Source organism: Pezoporus flaviventris, unplaced genomic scaffold, assembly GCF_033815535.1.
Source record: "Pezoporus flaviventris isolate CSIRO_AGI_PZ_B2104156 unplaced genomic scaffold, CSIRO_AGI_Pfla_v1 ptg000176l, whole genome shotgun sequence".
Taxonomy (NCBI): domain Eukaryota; kingdom Metazoa; phylum Chordata; class Aves; order Psittaciformes; family Psittacidae; genus Pezoporus; species Pezoporus flaviventris.
The window spans coordinates 856,828-876,784 of record NW_026892724.1 but is presented as its reverse complement, the minus strand read 5'-3'; the positions used below and the strand labels follow the sequence as shown (position 1 = coordinate 876,784).

Genomic DNA, 19,957 nt, shown 5'->3' with positions numbered 1-19,957 from the left:
CTGGGCATTAGAGGAGAGGTGCTAAATAAATGAAGTAATGCAATATTAAGACTCCCTCTGTCATAAGCAGTGTCTGCTCACTCCTGATAGATTGCTTGCAGTCAGCTGCTGCTTTGCTGCATGAAGAACCTCTGAGCCACAGGCTGCAGCAGGGCCCCGCTCGCTCGCTTTGTGCTGGGACACTTCAGCTTCTGGCCCCGTGGCTGCTGCTGTGGGCTCCCGGGTCCTCCCGTGCTGCGGATGGAGAAAGCTCCTGGGTTCTCCCCAGCCCTCGCTGCATCTCACTTGGCTCCAGGTGACCAACGGCACTTGTGCTGCAGGGGCACAACCTGGGCACTGTCAATCCCAAGTTACCGACCTGATGAACTGAGGCTCTAGGTCTCAGTTAAGGGGACCAGAGCATCAGCAGGATTTCCTCTGAAGGGACAGGCATAAAGAAGTTACCTCTGACAAGTGCGTGGAATTTTTGGCACTGAAATCACAGCATTTTCTCGATATACTTCCATGCACAGAAGGGCTTTGGCAGAACAACCCTGCACCCCTCGTTGTCTGTGCGGACTGAGGGCAACCACGATGGCACGTGGCTCCGCTGCTCCCTGCAACGGAAGCTGTGACAAAAGCCATTTGCTAATGCTGCATCCATCCCTGCTCTGCTCTCCTGCTGCACCATCATCTCCTGCTATTAAGTGCTGTAAACCCTGGAAGAAGATGGACAGCAAAGGCAGTGACACGCTTGCAAAACACCCCATTGGCACTGGCTGCTGATCCAGAGCAAGCCCCTGCCCTGGGTGCCAGCAAGGCCAGCACAAGGCTTTTCAGCCTTTGCCTGGCGTTTGTTCTGGTTCAACCCCTTGGCTTCCACAGGGATGAGTCTCACTGGGCTCTGGCAGCTGGCTGTTGGCGTCACGCAGCGCTGACACGTTCAGCCTCCATCCCCACCCGGTCCCTGCTCCATCCCCGGCCGAAATGCATTTGTGCTTGTCCACAAGGACAGTTATTGCTTCTTGCTTCAGAGCACAAGGAAGCCTGGCAGAGCTGCTCACAGCCCCCAGCACCCTGGGGCTGGCTATGAAAAACAACAGCATTCAGGTGTTCAGATGAAATGTTGCTCTACTTGTGCTTTAAACAAGAGCAATCTGGGTAACAACAGCTCTTGCTCAAGCTTGGCACACATTTACAAAGGCTCTTGGTGCCCCAAGGAGAGAGAAGCTGAGAGGCTGGTACCTGCTGCGGCGCAGAGCACCGTCCCCGACAGCCGGTGCGTGAGCTCAGAGCTGGATTTGACCTGAGCATCACTGAAGAGCAAGCCTTGAACAGAGAGGAAAGAGCAACACTTGATGCACTTCACATGTAAACCCAGCCTGGGTTTGGCAGCGAGAAGCCGCTGAGGGTTGGTTGTTGCAGTTTTGGGGATGCATTAAATGAGCAACTCAGAACCTCTATCAATTATGAGATTTGGGGTTTTGATGTTACCAGCATTGTGTTAATCTTCAGACAAGCCTGAAGCACCAACCTCCCTTTTCTCATCCACTGTCACACCCTTACCTGGAGGCCAACCCAGTGATGCAGGCAGGCGGCTGCTGTGCATCCCTCTGTGCATCCAGCGTGGCCACATCCAGATCCACAAGCATTTCCTGGAGGCAGCACTGTGGCCTAGTGTCCAGCTGCAGTCATCTTCCCACCAGGATGGCCCTGGCACAGCTTTCCCACAGCCAGAAACCTCCCGTGGATGTTCCCATTGCTTACTGGTATGCATCAAGGAAGATGGAGGATTCAACCAGTTGGAAATAGAGAGGCTTCTCTATTGCCATGGTAAAAATGAAGTCACCCAGCACAGACACTCCAAAAAATGGTAGAATTTTATTCCCCTCAGTACAGGTATTCTTTAATGTTTCCTTAAAAAACTATATACGTACATCTGTAGCACTGTGCATTTCAGTATGTGCTCCTAGAGGCTCTAGAAAAGGAGAAAGATCAATGTACAGAGAAATGCTCACAGGCCATTCCCACAGCCCAAGCTCTTCCCTAGGGAGATCACCACTCCTCGGGGCTGGACAAGGCGCTTGCTACAACCACTTCTACGTGGCTCTGGCATGATTGAAGCGATAGGTTCATGTCTCCAGAGCATGGACAAAGTGGGAGTAACCCCTGCAATGGCGAGAGCGCTGCCCTACACACGACCAGCAAGTCACAGGCACAGGAGCTTCCAGATGAAACTTGCTTTAAACACAGTTTTGTGGCGAAAGCACACATTTGATTAAGAGACATGATGAGTCAGCTCCTCGAGTCCTCGATACTTTATCACAATAACACTCGGGGGGGGAACAAATTTTAGTCAGAGTCACTCAGCTGTTCCCTAATAAATCCTTACAGCTGACAAAGAGGTTTTTCCTTGGGTTTTTTTGTCTTCTGCAAGCAGTTTTAAGCAAGTTCTAAAGAGCTATCTGGGGAATGAATTAGTGTTCCAAACCCAAGTTACAAATCTATAAAACAGATTAGTATACTTCACATAAGGCCACAAACACTGCAAACTGTCAGTGCGACTATTTAGGATCATTAAACTTAATCTTTTAATTAGCATAAGCTTTATACCTCCATTACTTATTTTCAACTCCAGGAGCAGATGAAGACAGCTTCCCGAGCCTGGCGGGAGACACGGATCAGAGGATCAGAGCACCGCTGGAAGGGGCACCTCTTGCCAATTGAACATCCAGGTATTGGCCTTGCCTAATCCAATTCTATTTCAGTCTATTGAGTGAGCAACAACCAAATGGTTCTGAGACAGTAAAAAGGCACGCACAGCCAAATCCACTTAGCAGGGCTAAGAACACAGATCTATTGTGCTGCTGGCTTCACCCAACCTGCAACTTCCAACACGCTTCAGCAAAACAAATTGTTGCTCCCCAGTGGTTCTGCTTTTCAAGCCAACAGGGCAATGGAGCCTTAGTGTTTGAGTCACATCAGAAACGGCGCACGTGAGCAGTCAGTTCTGAAACAGATCTGCAGCACTGCTGGGTTGGGGTTTTGGGGGGTTAATAGCTTCTGAAGAGAAGTTACAGGCACCGCTTACCTCGACAGCTCGGACCACTGCTTTCAGTTCAAGTTTTAAAGTGCAAAACTTCATAGAGTCTTTGGGTAAAAAAGTGTCAATTCCCATCCAAAGCTGGCAAGGAAACAGCCAGAACTCAAAAGGGTGATTGACAACTGTGAGAGTATCACAGACATTCATAACAAAAGCAAGATCTCTGCTACCTCTTTGATTTTAACACTGTTAGCAGCTGCTGCAAATCTCCTCCGCTCCGCCTAGGCAGGTGCTGTGTTCCAAAACAGTGGATTAGTAACAGTTGTGCTTGCAATTGCATTTGCATCTGCAGATCTTTGTCTACAAAAGTATCTACAGGGAGACTTTGGTGTTGCATAGTCTTTTTTCAGAGAGGAACAGGCACTGCTGAAGGTTCTTCCATGGCATATTGCCATGTAATACTGTAGATGCTCTACACACCTTCCAATAGTATATGTAAACTGTAAGGGTTATGAATAAATATGCTCAAGAGCATCTTGTGGTTTAGATAAAAGCAAAGTACAAAAATCTGCATTAGATTCCTAAAGCTTTGGTCTAAACTGTGCTGTAACATCACCTGACTTGGTGAAAAGCCAAGAAGAGTCCCTTGCATACAGCACCTGGATCAGCATGATTCAGTCCACAGACTTTCAGTGGTTATTCTCTTGTCAGCTCTTAGATGCCTCTGACCTCAAAACATGAACAGATCATCTTTCTCGCCTGTGTTGGAATCTAGTTTGTTCCAGTCTACCGGCGAGAGCGTTTCTGCACTCTGGATGTCTTGAGCTGTCAGTCCTGTGTCAAGGACGTGAGGGTTTGTTCTCGACTGAGCCAGTCTAACAGGGGAGAAAAACAAAGTAAGAACACAAATCTGTGCAGTTCATAGCCTGGATGCTTGCTGCATCCATAATGCTGAAGCCCAGCTGCAGGTCCACATTTCAAAATCCTCCAGTGGAATGAAATCATTCAGTAAGGGGAGAGCTGGCACATAACATTTGCTGCTGGTTTACCCTAACATTTCCCCTACAGGCACCCAGGGAATTTACAGCCTGGACATCCCAGGTATTAATGGTCTGGCAGAACGGTGCCGCTCTCCTCCCCTGAGCTCTTGTTGGCAGGAGCTGGGTTTGAGCTCAGCGCAGGGCTCTGCTGACCACGGGTGAGTTTTCATGGTGGTGTGTGCACACACAGGCTGTGCTCCCTGGCCTGAGCATCTAACAACGTGGGTTAAGACACAGCAGGACTCAGATGATGTTTAGTACCCACAGGATCGGCTTGAAGAGGTCATGCCAGCACATCCCCGATCATAGAGTCACGAGATGTTTCACAAAACCTAACAAGCCCCCATTTATTGCTGTGTTATTAAATACCTCTGTGAAAATGCACCACTGCAGCATCAATTCTCCCAGGGCCAAAGGTTAACTCAAGTATTTGGTGCTTCATCCGGGGAGGCACGGCCTCAACCTGAACACATCTTTTAATAAAGAAGTGTCCAGCGATGGTGCTGTGGCAGGAACGCTTTGAGAAGCACCCACTCAGTGGATGAGCAGCCCAAATACTGAGTCACCACAAGGCCAAGGCTGATGTGACAGTCAGCACCCAGCAGGGCAAACCAAAACACCGCAGTCAACACCATCTGCTTCAGTAAGTAGGGCAAGGAACAGAGGTGAGGAAAACAGATGACACTAAGACATAAATTCAAGCAGCCCCTTGATCGAACACAGCTTGGGACAGGGCCACTGTGGAAGTGGAAGCTGTAAATCATTCCTGAGAGCCCAACAAGGCAGGAAGGTCTGCTTCCTTAGGGCTGAGCGTGCAGTTTCTGCACTGCTCTAAACCTGGGCGGAGGTGACAGCCCCCAGGCTCTTGGGGAGGTGACAGCCTTGGGCTCAGCTCCCTCTTCCAGGATGTCCCAGCTGGAGCAGGAGCCTGGGAGCTCTCTGCTGCCTGCACCAGCTGCATCCAATGCAGTTCATTGCCCAAACTGGGGCTTCTGCAGCACCCAGTTGGGTGGCTTCATGCCCAGAGCCGGACGCTGGGACCCCTGTACCCTAAAGCATCCCCATCACCCTGCAGGGGCTGCCTGCACAAGCACACACACAGGGAAACTCACCTGAAAGGAAATGGATTTGTTTAACACAGCTGGACATGTGTGTGCAGGGAAGCTCTTCATTTGGATTGGGAAGCGCACTAAGGCACAGGAAGCTATGGCCACAAGCTCTGTGCTCAGGTGCACGAATTCAAAACTGGTGCATCAGACTCACCCTGATGCAACCACGCTGCAAGCAAGGGCCAGTGGCGCAGGGAGGCTGCCCTCAGCAGCTGCTGCAGGTTGGGAACAGATGGGAACAAGGTAGGAAGGATAAAGCTCCCCCAGGCCAGGAGCTTGGGCCAGCATCGCTGCAGGCTCAAACCACTCCAGCAAGGCCAACAAACACATTGCCTGCTTGGGCAATTGAATTCCCTATCACACAGGGCCTCCCTCCATCCTTAGAAGGTTGTCAAAATATTTGGCTTGTGAGGCAGCCTCAAAGCCTGTCTTTCAATTAACAGCTGAGGCACCGATGGGGCAGCTGCCCAGGTCAGATCACAGCAGCTGATTAGATTAGAAGCATTATTAAAAGCCAGTCACTACTCAGTCTCCTGGGCTGGCCCCCAGTGGCTTGAACTTGTAAAGGGAATTATTAGAATTACCTTGAAAATGCCTCGTCGAGACCATCATCCATTTCCTTTGTTAAAGAGATAAAAAGAGAGAGAAGTAGTTGCTACGAGAACGCACAAAAGTGTATTTAGGGATCTGGCTCCACACTTCAGCAGAGCAGACAAAAAAGTATGTATCTATATATGTATAAACTGACTTCTGAGTGCCTAAAGCAGCAGCCCTCTCAGCAATCTGCCTCCTCGGGCAGGTTTTATCTCACTCTCTGTACAAGCTCCAGGGTAAGAGATGTATCACCAGGTGGTCCAGGCTTCCTCAGAGCAGATCCCAAGGCTCGGGTCAGGGATGCACCACTCCTTTCAGAGCCCAGGGATGGGGCAGGCGCTTGGCCTTTTCCCACCATCTCCAAAACAGGTTGATTCAGATCCCATGGGTTGGATCTGGCCTATCAGCTGGACCACATCCCACTCTGGGGTTAACCACAGCCCTCAGCTCTTCCAGCTCTCGGCATGCGACTGGTACGTGCTGCTAGGAGGAGGGACCTGGATGGAGCTCAGCAACAGGCTCCAGGCATCCCTTGGGGCGTATCTGGATCAGGAACCCAGAAAGCCACTCTGCACCAGCACAGGAGGAACCTTCACTGCTTGAAAGCAGCTCTGGGGTTCTTTATCTCTGATCTGCTCTTAAGCATTTGAGTTGCTTGCAGGAGAAAGGCTTCCCATGCAGTGCAAGGGCTTTGCTATGGACAGACTTGACTATTCCCAAAATCATGTAATGCACTCACAGACTTAATGTAATATGTAAAGTATGAAAACTCTGCGATAGGGGAGGGACTGCAGAGCGCTGATAAGCCTCCAGGATTTGATATGACTTAAGTGGATCTTTAGGCTTAACCTGAAAAGCCTCAGGCTCAGCCCTGCCACACTCAAGAAACAGGCTCCAGGCAAAGGCATTTAGCATTCAATTCTCCACAATCCTAGCAACATTCAGCTTGTTTCCAGATTGGGAAACACGTGGCTGGGATGAGGTCCCAGGTCGGTTGGGGGTTCAAAGATCAGCCCCAGCCTGGCTGGTGATGGGCACATGGGCTGGGTTGGTGGTGGTGGTCCATGGAACAATTAAGCCAGATTATTGAAAACACTTTAAAGGCATCATGCTCTTACAAGCCAGATACAGCCACAACCAAGAACAAAGGAAAAACAAGAGCAACGACCATAAATCTAACCCAATTCTGATGAAACAAAAGCCATCAGCATCATGACTTTTCCCCTGCACAGAGCAGTCGGGTGGTCTCTCAATGAAGTGCCAAACCACTGAGGACTGCTGCGTGAGGATAAGGACTGCTCACTCACCTGCAGGGGCACTGCTCAGGGTGCCTGGCGAGCTCATTTATCTACAGAGCCTCAGAAAGGCAGGAGGTGCTTGAACACTGATCGATCGTCTCAAGGACGCCAAACCCAGCTCGCTCGGGCAGCCCTGCACTGCCTGCACCCATCCAAGAAGCAGCCCCGTGATGGGACCTGGAGCAAAGGAAAGGGAGGTGGCATGGCACCCCCGGGCACGTACTTACCCACACCATGTTGTTGTTCACAGAGGAGCTGGGCCCAAACATGCTGTTATCCAGGTGTGGGGAGTTTGTGCTGCTGGTCACGGGCGACTTGGCAGAATCTTCTAAATCCAGCAAGTTCCCCGTGGCTGCTGCTATGAGCAGAGGGGAGAAGGAATGAGACAGGGGAGAGGAGAGCAGAGATGTCAGGAAACCAAGTCTTTGTGCAGGAAGCACTTCCCCTCTAGAAGGGAACCAAACGGTTGCATCGCATCCCTTCAGGATGGCCCCGAATTTTAGCACGGAGGAGCTGCATTCGCTGTGGTTTCAGCCTGAATTATTACTGATGCTCAGCTCAGGCACCTCTTGACAAGGACACAGGGGAGGGCCAGCTGGCTCATCCCTCCAGCAGCCATGAGGGGGGCTTCCAGGTACCTGCTTATGCTCAGGATGAGTCAGGATCAGCCCCAGGCAGAGCTGCCAGGTCCCACCCCAGGACATCCCAATGCCAGTGTGGGAACAGCCCTGGGTGACCTCCTCAGCTCAGCACACTGCGTGCGGTTCAGCATCTTATAAAAGATGCTTTGTTTTATAGGACTGAGGACAAATCCTGCCCTGGGTGAAGAACAGTTCCCAGCCTGGGGGCTGCTGGTGCACCAGTTTCAGGGAAGCCTCAAATCCTCCTCCTCACCCTGCAGTAACAGGGGATCAAAAGTGCCCCAGCTGTGGAGCATCCCCCAGGCAGAGGCTGGAGCCCCTTCCTATACCTGTGGCAGCCCTGGGCCTCACTCATCCCAATGTGCCACTGTTTGTGACAGATTCCTCCAGTCCTGAGCCTTCACATGAAGAAATGAGATGTGCCATCCTGCAAGGAAGCCCAGTTTAATGCTATTTTCCTCTGTGCTAAATCTCCATGGCCAGCATGGAAGTGAGATCAGCCTTTTGTCCCATTTCTCCCTGGCCATGCATCCTGCGTTTCAGAGGCAGCAGAGGACCCATGGCACTGAATGATGAGCAGGTTTATGGGGCTTTCCTTAGGGAAGCCAGAGGCAGAGTGGCATGTGGATGTCCATCTCCCTCAGCCAATGGGATGGCAAGTGTTTTGGGTCCAAGACAAACCCAAAACCAAACTTGGGATGTGGGGGTCCACGCTAAGCTCCTAAGGACATTACAGCCAATACGCCTGGGGCAGAAGCAACCAGACTTGGGGTGGCAGCAGCTGTGTAGGAGGGGCTGCATGAGATGTATCTGGGGGTGGAAGGACTTTGCCCCAAGCACTCTGCTGAGGGCAGCATCCCTGCTAGGACAGAAGCATTTGCTCCTCGCTGGTCGCCAAACCCTCCCAGGAGCATGCCCTGGTCAAGGCAAACCCCGCAGCCTCAGGCTGTTCCTCATGCCCGAGCCTAAAGCAAAGCTCTGCTCTTGGGGACTTACGTGTGTCGGGGTGGGCAGGGGCTTCCGAGCTGGGCCTGCTTGTCCCTTCTCCTTCCAACCTTTCCCGCTTCTCTTTCTCTGCAAAACGAGGAGACCCCATCACTGCCTGGGGAAGGGTTCCCCACAAGTCTTTAGGGAAGATGGACAGTGGGGAGGGACCACCAGGTCTCCACTGCCCCCAGCAGCCCAGGCTTTGGGTGCCTTTTATCATCTCATTGAAGGTGAAAGCAGAAATCCTGCCAGTGGCAGGGCTCTGGGTACCCGAGACCTTCACTCTCCGCCTGCAAGAGAGGAGCACAGCCAAAACCTGCCTGGATTTATAGGGCTGTCAAGAGAAACGTGGAAGATGCCTTAAATCACATCAGAGGTTGCATCAACCTTAACAGCACCCTGGAAATTCGGGGGGCGAGGGGAAAAGGCACTTGAAAGCTGGGAAAAAACCCAAAGTCATCCCTTGAGCTTCCACATAAAGAGGGGGAGGAGGGGAGAAGCCTCACCTTCCTTCGCTGCCTGCCAGAACTCAAACGCGATTTTGAAGGCCTGGGCCACGGTGAGGGTGACTGCTTGTGCCTGGGAAGACAGGGGTGAGAAAGACAGCGTTAACCCACGGCTCCTCGTGTGGGGCTCAACCACGTGGAGGTTTGGCTTTGCAGATTCACGTTAAAACCTGGATCCAGCCTCAGCTCCACGGGCTCCCCTCCTGACTGGGGAGGGGTAATCGAATGTGGATGAACGCAGAGACGTGCTCCATGCAGGACACAGCTTGTTGCAGACATCTTTAGGTGCAATGGGACAGGACAAGAGAGACCCCAGGGTCCTCCCCTGGCTCTCCCGAGTTGAGCTGGGGTCTTGCTGGCTTGGACCACCAGCGTGGGATGGCTTGGCAACAGCCAGGGCTGAGCAGGAGCACCTTCACCTTCAGTCCCTCCATTCCTCCCCATGCCAACAGCCTGAGGAGCATTTAAAACCCCTCCACCTTGACCAGCCCGAGCGGCTGGAGGTGCTGAATGTGAAACAAAAGGCGGTTTCATCAGGAGGAGGCAGAGCTCGGGAGCAGCTGAAGCACAAAGGGGTAACCGGGAGCACCCTGCACTGCTGCAGCAGCCTCCAGGAGGAGGCTGGTTTTACCAAGCCACAAAGTAAGCGAAGGCAGAGCTGGGGCTGGAGCACGCAGCCCTGGATCCTGGAGCTGTGGCTGAGTGAGGAGAGCCGGTGGTGCCAGCCCAGCCAAGCAGGAGAGCTCATCCAGTGCTGGAGCTATTTACATCCTTGATGGAGTGCAAATGCTTTATGGCAGAACCTTAAATACATAATTAAGTATGAAACTCCTCACAGCTGTTTACAGTTTAAGCTGTCACATCTGAATCAAGTTCAATAGACCAGCTACGGCTGAGAATTACCCAAGGGCTAAAAATACAGACTGATTACACGCCCGAGCCTGGAAGCCGTGTGCCCATCCAGGGACCTGCCCCAGGAGCAGGGCAGCACCTCACGTGTGTTTTATAGACAAGCTAAAAACAATCAATCCAATCTAGGTTTTGCCACAAAAAGCCATGGAGAAGTGCGCTAGGAGGGAGATGCTCCGAGCTGATGGAGCGCCGAGATAAGGCTTTTAGCACTGGAGAGAGTTGAATTCTAATCTGCAGAACGAGGCTTATCTCTGCCTGCACGGATGGGAACGCACGGCGGAAAGGAGACGACTTGTGGCTCCCATTATTCTCTCCCCCAGGAAAAAAAAAGGAGCTGGGAGAAGTGCAGAATATTAAGAGCTGAGCACAGGAACGCTTGTAAGGACCCAGGAATCACCACGCTGGGATGCATGGGCACCCAGGTTTGATTCCCTGTGGATTCAGGGGATCCTGTCCTCCAGCTGGGCCTCACCACAGGCAGCAGAGGAAGGGTAACTGTAGGCAGATGGGTCTAACCTGCCCTTCCTCTCCCCTAAAGCCCCCTCCTGCTGTGGGGCTCTCTCAGGGAGAGGCCCCCAGTGCCCTCCTTGCCCCACTTGCAGCAGTGACCCATGCCTCTCCCTCTCTAGCTCACTGGTGTGGGTCCCTGCCCATCCTGATGTACTGAATTAGCAGGAAAAAGTCCCCTGAGCAGGTTCAAAGCAAGAGCCAGAGACTGTTCCTATACACAGGTCTCTGCCCTGGGCCCCATCCTCAGCACGCAGTTGGATCTCCTGTGCTGCTCCCATGGGGAGGGAGCACATGGCTCTGGTCTGTAGAGAGGCTGCTAAAAATTAGACGAGGACCTTGCATGGGAAGCACTGGATGGGAGCCAGGGCAGCGAGCCCAGCACCGCTGGCTGCACGTCTCCCATCAGCAAGGCCACCTCAGGCACTTGCTGCCAGCTCCCCAGAGACCTCCCGCCTGCCAAAGCCTCTCTGGCAGCCTGGGGAGGTGGATGTGAGCAGGGAAGGGTCCCATCACGTGGGACCACAGCACACAGCGGGGCTCAGGGGGGTGCAGGACCAGGTCCTCCCACCCCTGCCCTAGACCTTGGCTGAATCCAGCCCCGAGTTCTGCCTGCTCGATAGCAACGGCCAGGCAGCACTGCCAGGATCACTGCCTGTGAGCAGCAGGAGGGGGGTGCTCCCCATGGCAGGGCCCCCTCACTCTGTCTAGGGGCAGAGCCGTTATCTCACCGGCACGGACCCTCTCTGCTTCCCTCTCCTACAGCCACATCCCCATTTCTTCCTCTGGACTGACCATTTTCCGTTTGGTACAGAGGAAGGCATGGCACTCCAGGTTCTCATTGAGCTGGTTCTGGGCAATGTAGGCAAACACTTTATCGTGGATCTTGTCTGCCGTGCAGTAGGATATCCTGAAAGACAGAACGAAACGTCTTGTCCGGGGAGATCAACCAACCTCTCCTCTCATCTGCCAGGAAGCGCCTACCCCAGGGCTTCCAGCGCCAGGGCCAAGCAGGGAAGGCAGAGGGGGCACAGGAGCATTAACAGGCTTCGATGCAACTGCTTCCAAAGCAGAGGAGCGGATGGCACTGGTGTGAACGTAAGAGAAGTGCAGCGCGGCTCTGGCAGCCATGGTGTGAACCACGGGCACTGTGCACAGAGGCAGGAGAGGGGAGGAGAGGAGAGAAAGTGCTTGAGCCTGTGGGGAAGGGCAGGTTAGAGAAGGGGAAGGCTCTGCAGTGTCCCACCTGGGACCGCGCCTGATGAATGCTCTGCCTCCACAAGAGACACTCACAGATTCGCTTTGGAGGATGAGCTGGCAAGGAGAGAGGAGGACTTGCCCTCAGCCTAGGATTTCATCTCAAACCAGCGAAAGAAACTGATGCAGAGGTGCTCAAGAAAAGCTGAAAGTCAGGCTCCAAGGGCCGCAGTAGCAGAGGTGCAGGATGTTCTGAGACCCCTGAGCCCAGGGGACACGGGAAGGAGGCTCAGCCTCCCTGGGATGGCCGCACCGCAGCGGGGCTGACTCCAAATGCTGATCAAGGCTCTGGCAGAGCAAGGGGCTGACCTGCCTGGGGAGCCCAGGCTGTGACTGGGGGCTCAGCTCCCTGCTGCAGGTGAGTGGGTCCCTCAGCATCAGCCACCACCATCTCCCACGGGCCCATCCGTGCCAGGAGCTGCAGCACTGAGCATCTCATCTGAAGGCAGCGAGCAGAGGCTGGAGCAGCCCCGGAGGTTTAGTGCAAGGCAGCAGGCGCGAGCAGCGAGCAAAGCCTCTGCCCTGGGCATACAACAGAGCAAATGGGGGTTAAGGAAAGAAAACCTGAGGAGAAAGCGGGACGCTTGGGTGAAAGCTTTCCCATGGCCCTGCGCTGCCCTCAGAGGTTGCAGGGAGGGGATAGGAAGGTCCCGGTTCCCAGCAGACGACTTCCAGAAAGCCACACTCAAAACGCATTGCGCTGCATTAGTTTCTTGTTGCACGCGAGGATGCCTCTGCTCAATGGCCTGGATGTTGTTTCCCAGAGCTGAGCCCTGCTCTGGATTAAAGAGGTCCCTGGAAGTTTACCCCTTTCTCCCATTTTCCCACAGAACAGCTTGACCACTCTTAATGATGCTGACAAAGCTGCAGAAGGTCGCTGAGCAGAGATGGGAAAGCCCCAGCACCAGCTCCAGAGCTGATGGCCATTGAATCCCCAGGGAAAGAGTCACTCGCGCCCGCCTGTGCGCGTGTTACAACCGATGCCTCTCGGTGGCTGCCCCAGCACATGATCGGGCAAGAGCTCAGAGCCAGCATCATCCCGGTGCACAGAGAACCCCAAGAGAAGACCCGAGGTGTCAGAGGGAAGCCCTGGCACCGCCGCTGCTGGGGCACGCTCACAGAGTGGGGCCATGGCCCCCCCAGGTACACACACACCAGTGTTTGCTGTGCCCCCTGCTCCTGCAGCACCAGCAGCCTGCTGAGGATGCGCTGACCTCAGGCAGCTCAATCGGGGGGTGCCTGGAGGTGAGCAAGGACCGGGGGGAGCAGCTTTACCAATGGCTGTTGACAGTGTCTGAACGGGGGGAGCTGAAGCAGCACCTAAGAAGTGCAGACCCATGGCTCTGCCTGCTGCTACCCAGCAGTGACCCCCATCCTGGCTCTGCTCTTTAGCAGTTCCTCTCCTGGGGAGGGCTGGGGCTCAGCACCACAGCTCTGTGCACACAGCTTAGTCTGAACTAAGAGGAAAGCAAGCAGGTTAGTAGCTTGGTTACAGACAGCACCCCGACCCAGTGCTCCCCACCCCACCTTTAGCAAAGGGGGGCAGAGCAGCAGGTGAAGGACAGAAGCAGAGTGTGGGATGCAGAGGGACAGAGAGGATGGAAAGGGCCAGACCGGAGCTGAGCTCTGTTCCACCAGGACCGTGCCTGCCTCCAGCCTCTTTGGATGAAATACCTGTCAAAGCCAGAGGAGTGGATATGGGGTAACCCATCCTTGCCCTCCCCATGGTGGTACTGGGTCCCCACTGCTGTCCCAGCCCTGCTCTTCACCAGAGCTATTTAACTCTATCAGAAGTGTGGAGCAGCCAGCAAGGGGAGGGCAGCCCAGGCTCTGCTGTTTGTGTTCTCCCCCACTCAGAGATGCTCTCACCACCTCCTCCTGTCGCCCCAGATGTTTGGTCATTGCTATAGCCACAAACAGGTTGTAAAGTCACACGTGGCCATGAAGCACTTGGCTGAGGATCTGCAGTCCACACACACACCTCCAAGCTTCCCACCAGCTGTCCTTACTGCAGATGATGTAAATTTACCTTAAATATAGCCACCGCCCTCCCTCCCCACCTTCTGCTTCCCATCAGACGTGATGGCCAGTGAGGTGCCAGCTCAGCCTGGGTGCAGATGGGGTCAGAGGAGGAGCCTCGGGACGTGCAGCCCATAACCCACCTGTATATGGAGATGTTCTCGATCAGCTCGTTCGTTCTGCTGTCGTTCAACACGATCCCTCGGGGGGACACTTTCAGAGTCACTTTCTGCAGTTTCTTTCCGCTTGCTTTTGCCTTTGAAGGAGAAGAGGGAGGGGAAAGTCACTGATAAAACACTGACAGAAGCGGGTCCTCAGCCCCGCTGCCCACGGATCTCATGTGAGCTGCGGGGTCAGACCTGTCCCTCCAATGGCCTCAGCCCCAGGGGTTTTATTTCAAGGCTCTGTCCTTGGTCTGCTCAGAGCAGATGTGAAGGGCTCTGCCAGCAGCTCCCGTTCCATGCGAGCACTCCCCTCTGTCCAGCTCAGCACATGTCAGGCACGGATCAGCCATTACCCAGCGCAGTTGGACACCCCATTGACTTTACAACAGTTAACTGTACAACCGGGGCTTTGCCTCATTCCCTTTTATGAGGGCTTAAAGAAGTGTTAATTTCACTTGGAGCCTGGTGAGCAGGGGCTCCAGGGAGGCTCCATGCTAGAGGACGGCTGTAACCTCCGAGTTACAGTGGGATGAGTGGTATTAGCTGGGAATGGGAGCAAACTCCTGCTCCCTGCTCCCCTTAACCCTCCAAATCCCAGCGAGGAGAAGCCAGAACTGCCCGCCAGCTCTTAGCCACATGCTGGCCACATTCAAATGCTGTCCCTGCCTTGCAAGAGGAGATACAGCCTTGGGGAAGGCCGATTTTACTGGGTCAGAGGCTTCTTCCACACCCAGGGTCACCCGAGCTTATCAAGGGGAGCCAGAGCTCAGAGTTGCAACAACAGCTTTCCACAGCCTGCCCCACGGGCAGGCTCCCCAGTGCCAGTGCCCACAGCTCTACCTACAGCACCAGGAGCCTGCTCACCACTGGAAGGGCTGGACCTGCAGATGGACAGCACTTTGGTCTCTAGACCTGGGGCTTCTGATGCTCTCCCCATGACAGGTTGGTTTGAGCATCAGGAGAAAGGGCTCTGCTCCAGCACGGATACTCACGGTAGCGACGATCCTTTTGACGGCGGCCGCAGAGAGCTCTTCTCCCTTGGGCTGCTCCACCAGGGTCATGCCCATGTACTTGAGGCTGAAGAGCATCCCCTCCAGCAGCGTCTCGCGGGTATCGGTCCAGTTCTCTGGGAGCTCTAGAGAGGCAACAAAGAGGCTCTTGGATTCTGACACCCCAAGGTACCTCTGAGAAGCCCTGAGGGAGGGTTTTGGTATGAACAAGGTGTTGGTTTAGCTACTGCCTGGTCTTCTGCAGCATGCAAGGTGCTGGGGGGAGATGGGGCTGTCAGAAGAGGTGACAGTATGCTTCAGCCATGAGCTGCAGCAAACAGCAGAAGCCCTTTAAGATCCATCCGTTCCTCAGCTTAATTGTGAGTGCCCAGGCCCACACCATAACCTGATCCTGAGCATCAGCCCCAGCCACACACAGGGGAGGGGTCAGGGCTGCCTCATCATGGCAATAACTTCACCCTGTGCTACCCATCATGGGGATAATCTTACCCTGTGCTACCCATCACAGGGATAATCTTACCCTGCGCTACCCACAACACGGATAACCTCACCCTGGGCTACCCATCACGGGGATAACCTCACCCTGGGCTACTCATTGTGTGGATAACCTCACCCTGTGTTACCCATCATGGGGATAACCTTACTCTGTTACCTATCACAGGGATAACCTTACCCTGTGCTACCCATCACCCACCCACCAGGGCTAAGCCGGGATTTGCCGCTGGCTGAGCCCATGTGCAGCCGCAGGTATCCAGGTGATGTGCTCAGACTTGCTAAATCAGTCACCAGCAACCCCACGGAGCCACTGCCGGGGTGAAGCCTCAGAGATGTCTCTGCTCTCCCCTGGAAACCACCAAGGAGGCCTCCAGCCTCTTCCTTTAGTGCTGGGGGGGTGGTGGGAAGAATGGTTCTAAACACAGAGATAAGTTTGGGACCAAACTGAAAGCCACGGGGGTATTTCAGAGCCTGAAACCGCCCCACCGGAGCTGACTTCCAGACACGGAGCTGACACCCAGGATCTGCCACTCTCGTGCTTAAGGAGGATCTTGCTTGGAGCATGTGGCAACAAACCACAGCCCTCCCAAGGTGCCTCCCAGCCCTGGGGGGCAGTGGGGCTCCCAGAGAGCAGCCTCCGCACGCCGCAGACAAAACACGTCCCTGAAGGCTTCCCCCTTTATGCTCCGTCCCCTTCGGCCGCCTCAGCGCAGCGGGGCCAAACTGCAGCTCCCTGTGGAGCCGGGGCGGCCGCACCCCGGGGTGACCGGTGACTCAGCTCCGGGACGAGCAGCCACGAACCCAGCACCACTCCCAGCGCCGGGAACGGCCGCGGCTGGAAGTCAAAGTGACGGCAGCCGAGTGGGAGCGGGCCCGGGAGGGCTCCGTGCCCGACACATGGGTGCCAAACAAGGAGGTGGAAAGGAAAACCCAAGGACAGGAGGGATGCTGCGTTCGCCTCGCACCCCAGCTAGAACCAGAGAGCACCAGTGAACAGCCAGGTGAGCTGGGTGATGGAACCTCCAGGCACTGCTCCTGGATCCTGCGCAGGGCAGCTCCAGGCCTTGCTGACAATGGGGACCCTCTGAGCATCCCAGGATGATGCCACCCACAGATCACACTGGCAGAGGACAAAACTGGGTGGTTTAAGTGCTGCTTTCAGTAAGGAAGGAGCACCCAAGGCAGCAGAAGGCAGACACGGACGCTCCTTCACACGACCCATTCTGCACCATCCACCACCACCTCACTGTCCCCCCGTTAACCAAGTGACTGCAGCCAGGCCAAGGGCGCATCCATCCCGTGCGATGCTCCGCGCAGCAAAGGGCACAGGGCGGTTTGCAAGGTCACCCCATAGCAGGGTCAGGGCTGCTGTGTCCCGAAGGGTCTCTGTGGAGTCCCTCAAAGCCCCACAGCCAGCACCCCACGTGTGCAGCTCGGCCCCCCCTCGCCTCCCGCAGGCCCTTAATCCCAGCGAAAGGGCGCAGCGGGGCCGGGTCGGTCTCACCACATCAGCAACACGCAGAAGCTCGATCTCTCCCGCGGGCCGGGCAGGCTCAGCCACGCTGGGCCCCCCCTTGCCCGGCCACAGGGGACCCGAGCGGCCGCCCGGGGGCCATCGATCGTGGGACGGAGCCAGAAACCGCCGCGCCACGGGAATGGGGACAAATCCCCCCCGGCAGGGACAGGGAGAGCCCCGCGGGTAAGGGAGAAAGGGAGCAAAAGCGTGGGGGCAAAGCGGGCAACGGGAGGGGCGAAGAGAGAGGCGCAGGGCGGGACTGAAGCTGAAAGTGGGTACAGGAGGCACGGAAGGGAGGGGGGGGCAGGAGAGCGGACGGGGCAAAGCAGCGCGGAAAGGGAGCGAGGAGAGGGGAAACTCGAGCAGGGAGAAGAGCGGACGCGGGGGGCGCGAAGCCGGATAAAGGCGGGGAGGAAGAAAGGGGGCGCGCAGGGGGGTGCGGGTCTCACTCTTGTGCCGGCCGCTGGCCCAGGAGGGTTTGTGCACGCTGGGGCTGCGGAGCAGGGCGCGACCCGCGGACTTGAGCGCGTCCATCCCGGCCCCGCTCCGCTCCGCGCCCGCCCCGCCGCAAACTTTCCTGCGGCGCCAGCGCTGACCGCGTCCGGAGGCGGGGGCCCGCATGCAAATGAAGTGATGTCACGAGGCCACGCCCCCATCGACCCGCGGGGCAATCCCGGGACCCAAACCTGGGTGGGGGGGGATCTCCGAGAGCACCCCCCCCCAGTGCAAACGCCTTTCCCATGGGGGTCCCACTTCTCCCCCCCCGGATTTAGAGCAGGACACACCAAAAGAGTTGAATTTACCCCAAAAGGTGTTTGATTGCCCCCCCCCCCCCCCCCGATAAAATACGACATGATACTAAAATACCACATTTGATAAAGCTCAGCCAGAGCATCCGAGTCACCGCGGCCACCAGCGTGCCCTCAACTCAGCCTGAGCATAATTGTATGGAAGATTAAAGCCCTTAAAGGCTTTCCAAAATTAAAGGGATAATAAGCAGGAGGTTAAACCCCGTATTTGGGATTTGTGCAGTAATGCCTTACAAAGCCTATTATCCACAGAAACATTTGTGGAATTGAAAATGCCTTTTTAGTTAAATTTTAACGTTCCCCCTCGCGGTTATGGCCAGGGGCCAACAAACTCAAGTCACCAACAGAACCGGTTCCCCTCCGAGCGCACAGGTGGTGCTGGAAGGGTTGAGCAGAATTCCTCTTCCAAAAAGCCCCATCTAAACCAGGACGTACCTAAACTAGGTGCCACCAGTACGTGCACGTAGTGCCTGGTTTAAACATGAGCAGGCAGGGGGTGAGCTGGGAACGGGGACTGAAACTTGGAAGCAGGAACGCTCCTGAGCACTCCCCGCATGGAGCGGCTCTCTAAGGAAACACCAGAAACCCCGCGCTGTCAGGAGCACATTTAAGCACACACACAGATCATCCCTGCAGGAACTCACATAAGCATCTGCGCTTGAAGGACATGCTCAGACCTAACTGAAGGCTGAGGTTTAAGCGCAAGCTCAAACATCTCCCTAAATCGCTGATGAAGCTCAGCTCCCACCCAGCAGCTCTGGAGGGCTCTCCACTTGCCAATACGTGATGAGTTAAGGCAGACACCTTTGCAGTTAATTCGCTGATAAACTAACCTGAGAAAGCCACGGGCAGGTATCGGATACAGCCCTGATTTAGTTTCCCGTTTCTGTGCTTAAATCCATCACTCCGTGCTCTGGTTCTCTCGGCACTCGTGTGCTGCTCTGCTGCTTCCTTCCCATCCTTTCCTCCATGGCAATTTCCCAGAGCAGTTACTGCGTGATTCCAATGGGAAAGATCCGCAGCTGGAGGGGCCACAGCCCCCGGAGCCATCCCTGAATCCTCTGGAGCACTGGGCACAGGCAACCCCAGGCTAAGCCCAGTGACTGCGTTATTCTGTCCTGCCAGAGCTCAGGCACTCCCTGCTTTGATTTATCAAGTTATTAGAGCCACATCTCCCCTTGCTCCCGAGGCTCTGCCCCTGCCCTCTAATGGCTTCATGTTTATAGCAAAGTGCATTTAGAGCAAATCAGCACATCTGGAGCTGGTGAAAAGGTGATCACTAATGGAAATCTGAGCTCCTTCCACTCTGTCAAACCCATCCGAGGTTTGCCTCCGAATAAATTGGCATCTCTGCTGCAAAGGGCTGTGTCTAACGGGCTGTGTGATAAAAGACCAATTGCTGACATTTGCGGCTATTTTCCCTTCCTTTGACATTTCATTAAGGAGAAAGTAAAACCAGCAATACAAATGTGCTCTCATTGACATTCGTTTGCCATAATTCGAGCTGTCCTGGCTAAGCGAGTAGCTGTGAGGGCGATGTTCCCTGTCTCCAGGATGACAAAAGTCCTCTCTGCTCCCACGGCTGTGCAGGGAAGGCCGAGCTGCTCCCTGCTAGCAGGGATCGCCTCCACTCGCCCACTGCCATGAGGCTGAACTGTAACCGACCCAGGCCTCAGATCATCAGCAAACTTCTAATTTATGGGCATGTTTAGGACTTAAGTTCCCGCAGTCATTAACACTTTGTTAATGACTCAATTAACATGCTGTGAAGAAAGGGCATTATAAATATGCACAGTGTCAAATAGAGCAGAATCAGTATCTCACTGTGCTGCTGTTGGCTGCAGTGCACGTCACGGGAGGTCGGTGTCAGTCACAGCAGTCGTGGTGTCACCCGCGCAAAGGGCTCTCCAGAGGCTGTGAATGGGACCAGCTCCGGCAGCACCACACACCCGGTCCGTGCCGGATGCCCGGGATCAGCGCTGGCTGGGAAGCAGCACCAGGCTGGAGGTGGGAAGCGCAGTCTGAGTGAGCCGCTCCTGTGAGCGGCAGCCGGACGGGGGCTGTCGGGCGC

At 55.0% G+C, this 19,957-nt stretch overlaps 1 protein-coding gene across 4 annotated transcripts; it reads right to left on the bottom strand.

The window, feature by feature from the left end:
* Positions 1-1,841: 1,841 nt before the first annotated feature.
* On the bottom strand, positions 1,842-17,687 carry LDLRAP1 (low density lipoprotein receptor adaptor protein 1). Of its 4 annotated transcripts, XR_009747805.1 has the most exons (10): positions 17,527-17,687; positions 15,049-15,191; positions 14,036-14,148; positions 11,412-11,526; positions 9,198-9,270; positions 8,701-8,778; positions 7,291-7,421; positions 5,756-5,790; positions 4,448-5,174; positions 3,807-3,897 (listed from the first exon to the last, which is right to left on the bottom strand). XR_009747805.1 is itself a non-coding variant. In XM_061480350.1 (9 exons), the coding sequence occupies exons 1-9, from the start codon at positions 17,609-17,611 to the stop codon at positions 3,753-3,755; spliced, it is 918 nt and encodes a 305-aa protein (XP_061336334.1). In that variant the 5' UTR covers positions 17,612-17,687; the 3' UTR covers positions 1,842-3,752. The 4 variants fall into 4 exon arrangements, 3 of the variants coding, with proteins under 3 accessions (XP_061336334.1, XP_061336335.1, XP_061336336.1); XM_061480350.1 differs by lacking the exon at positions 4,448-5,174 and having other exon boundaries at positions 1,842-3,897; XM_061480351.1 differs by lacking the exon at positions 4,448-5,174 and having other exon boundaries at positions 1,842-3,897; positions 7,291-7,418.
* Positions 17,688-19,957: the final 2,270 nt, after the last annotated feature.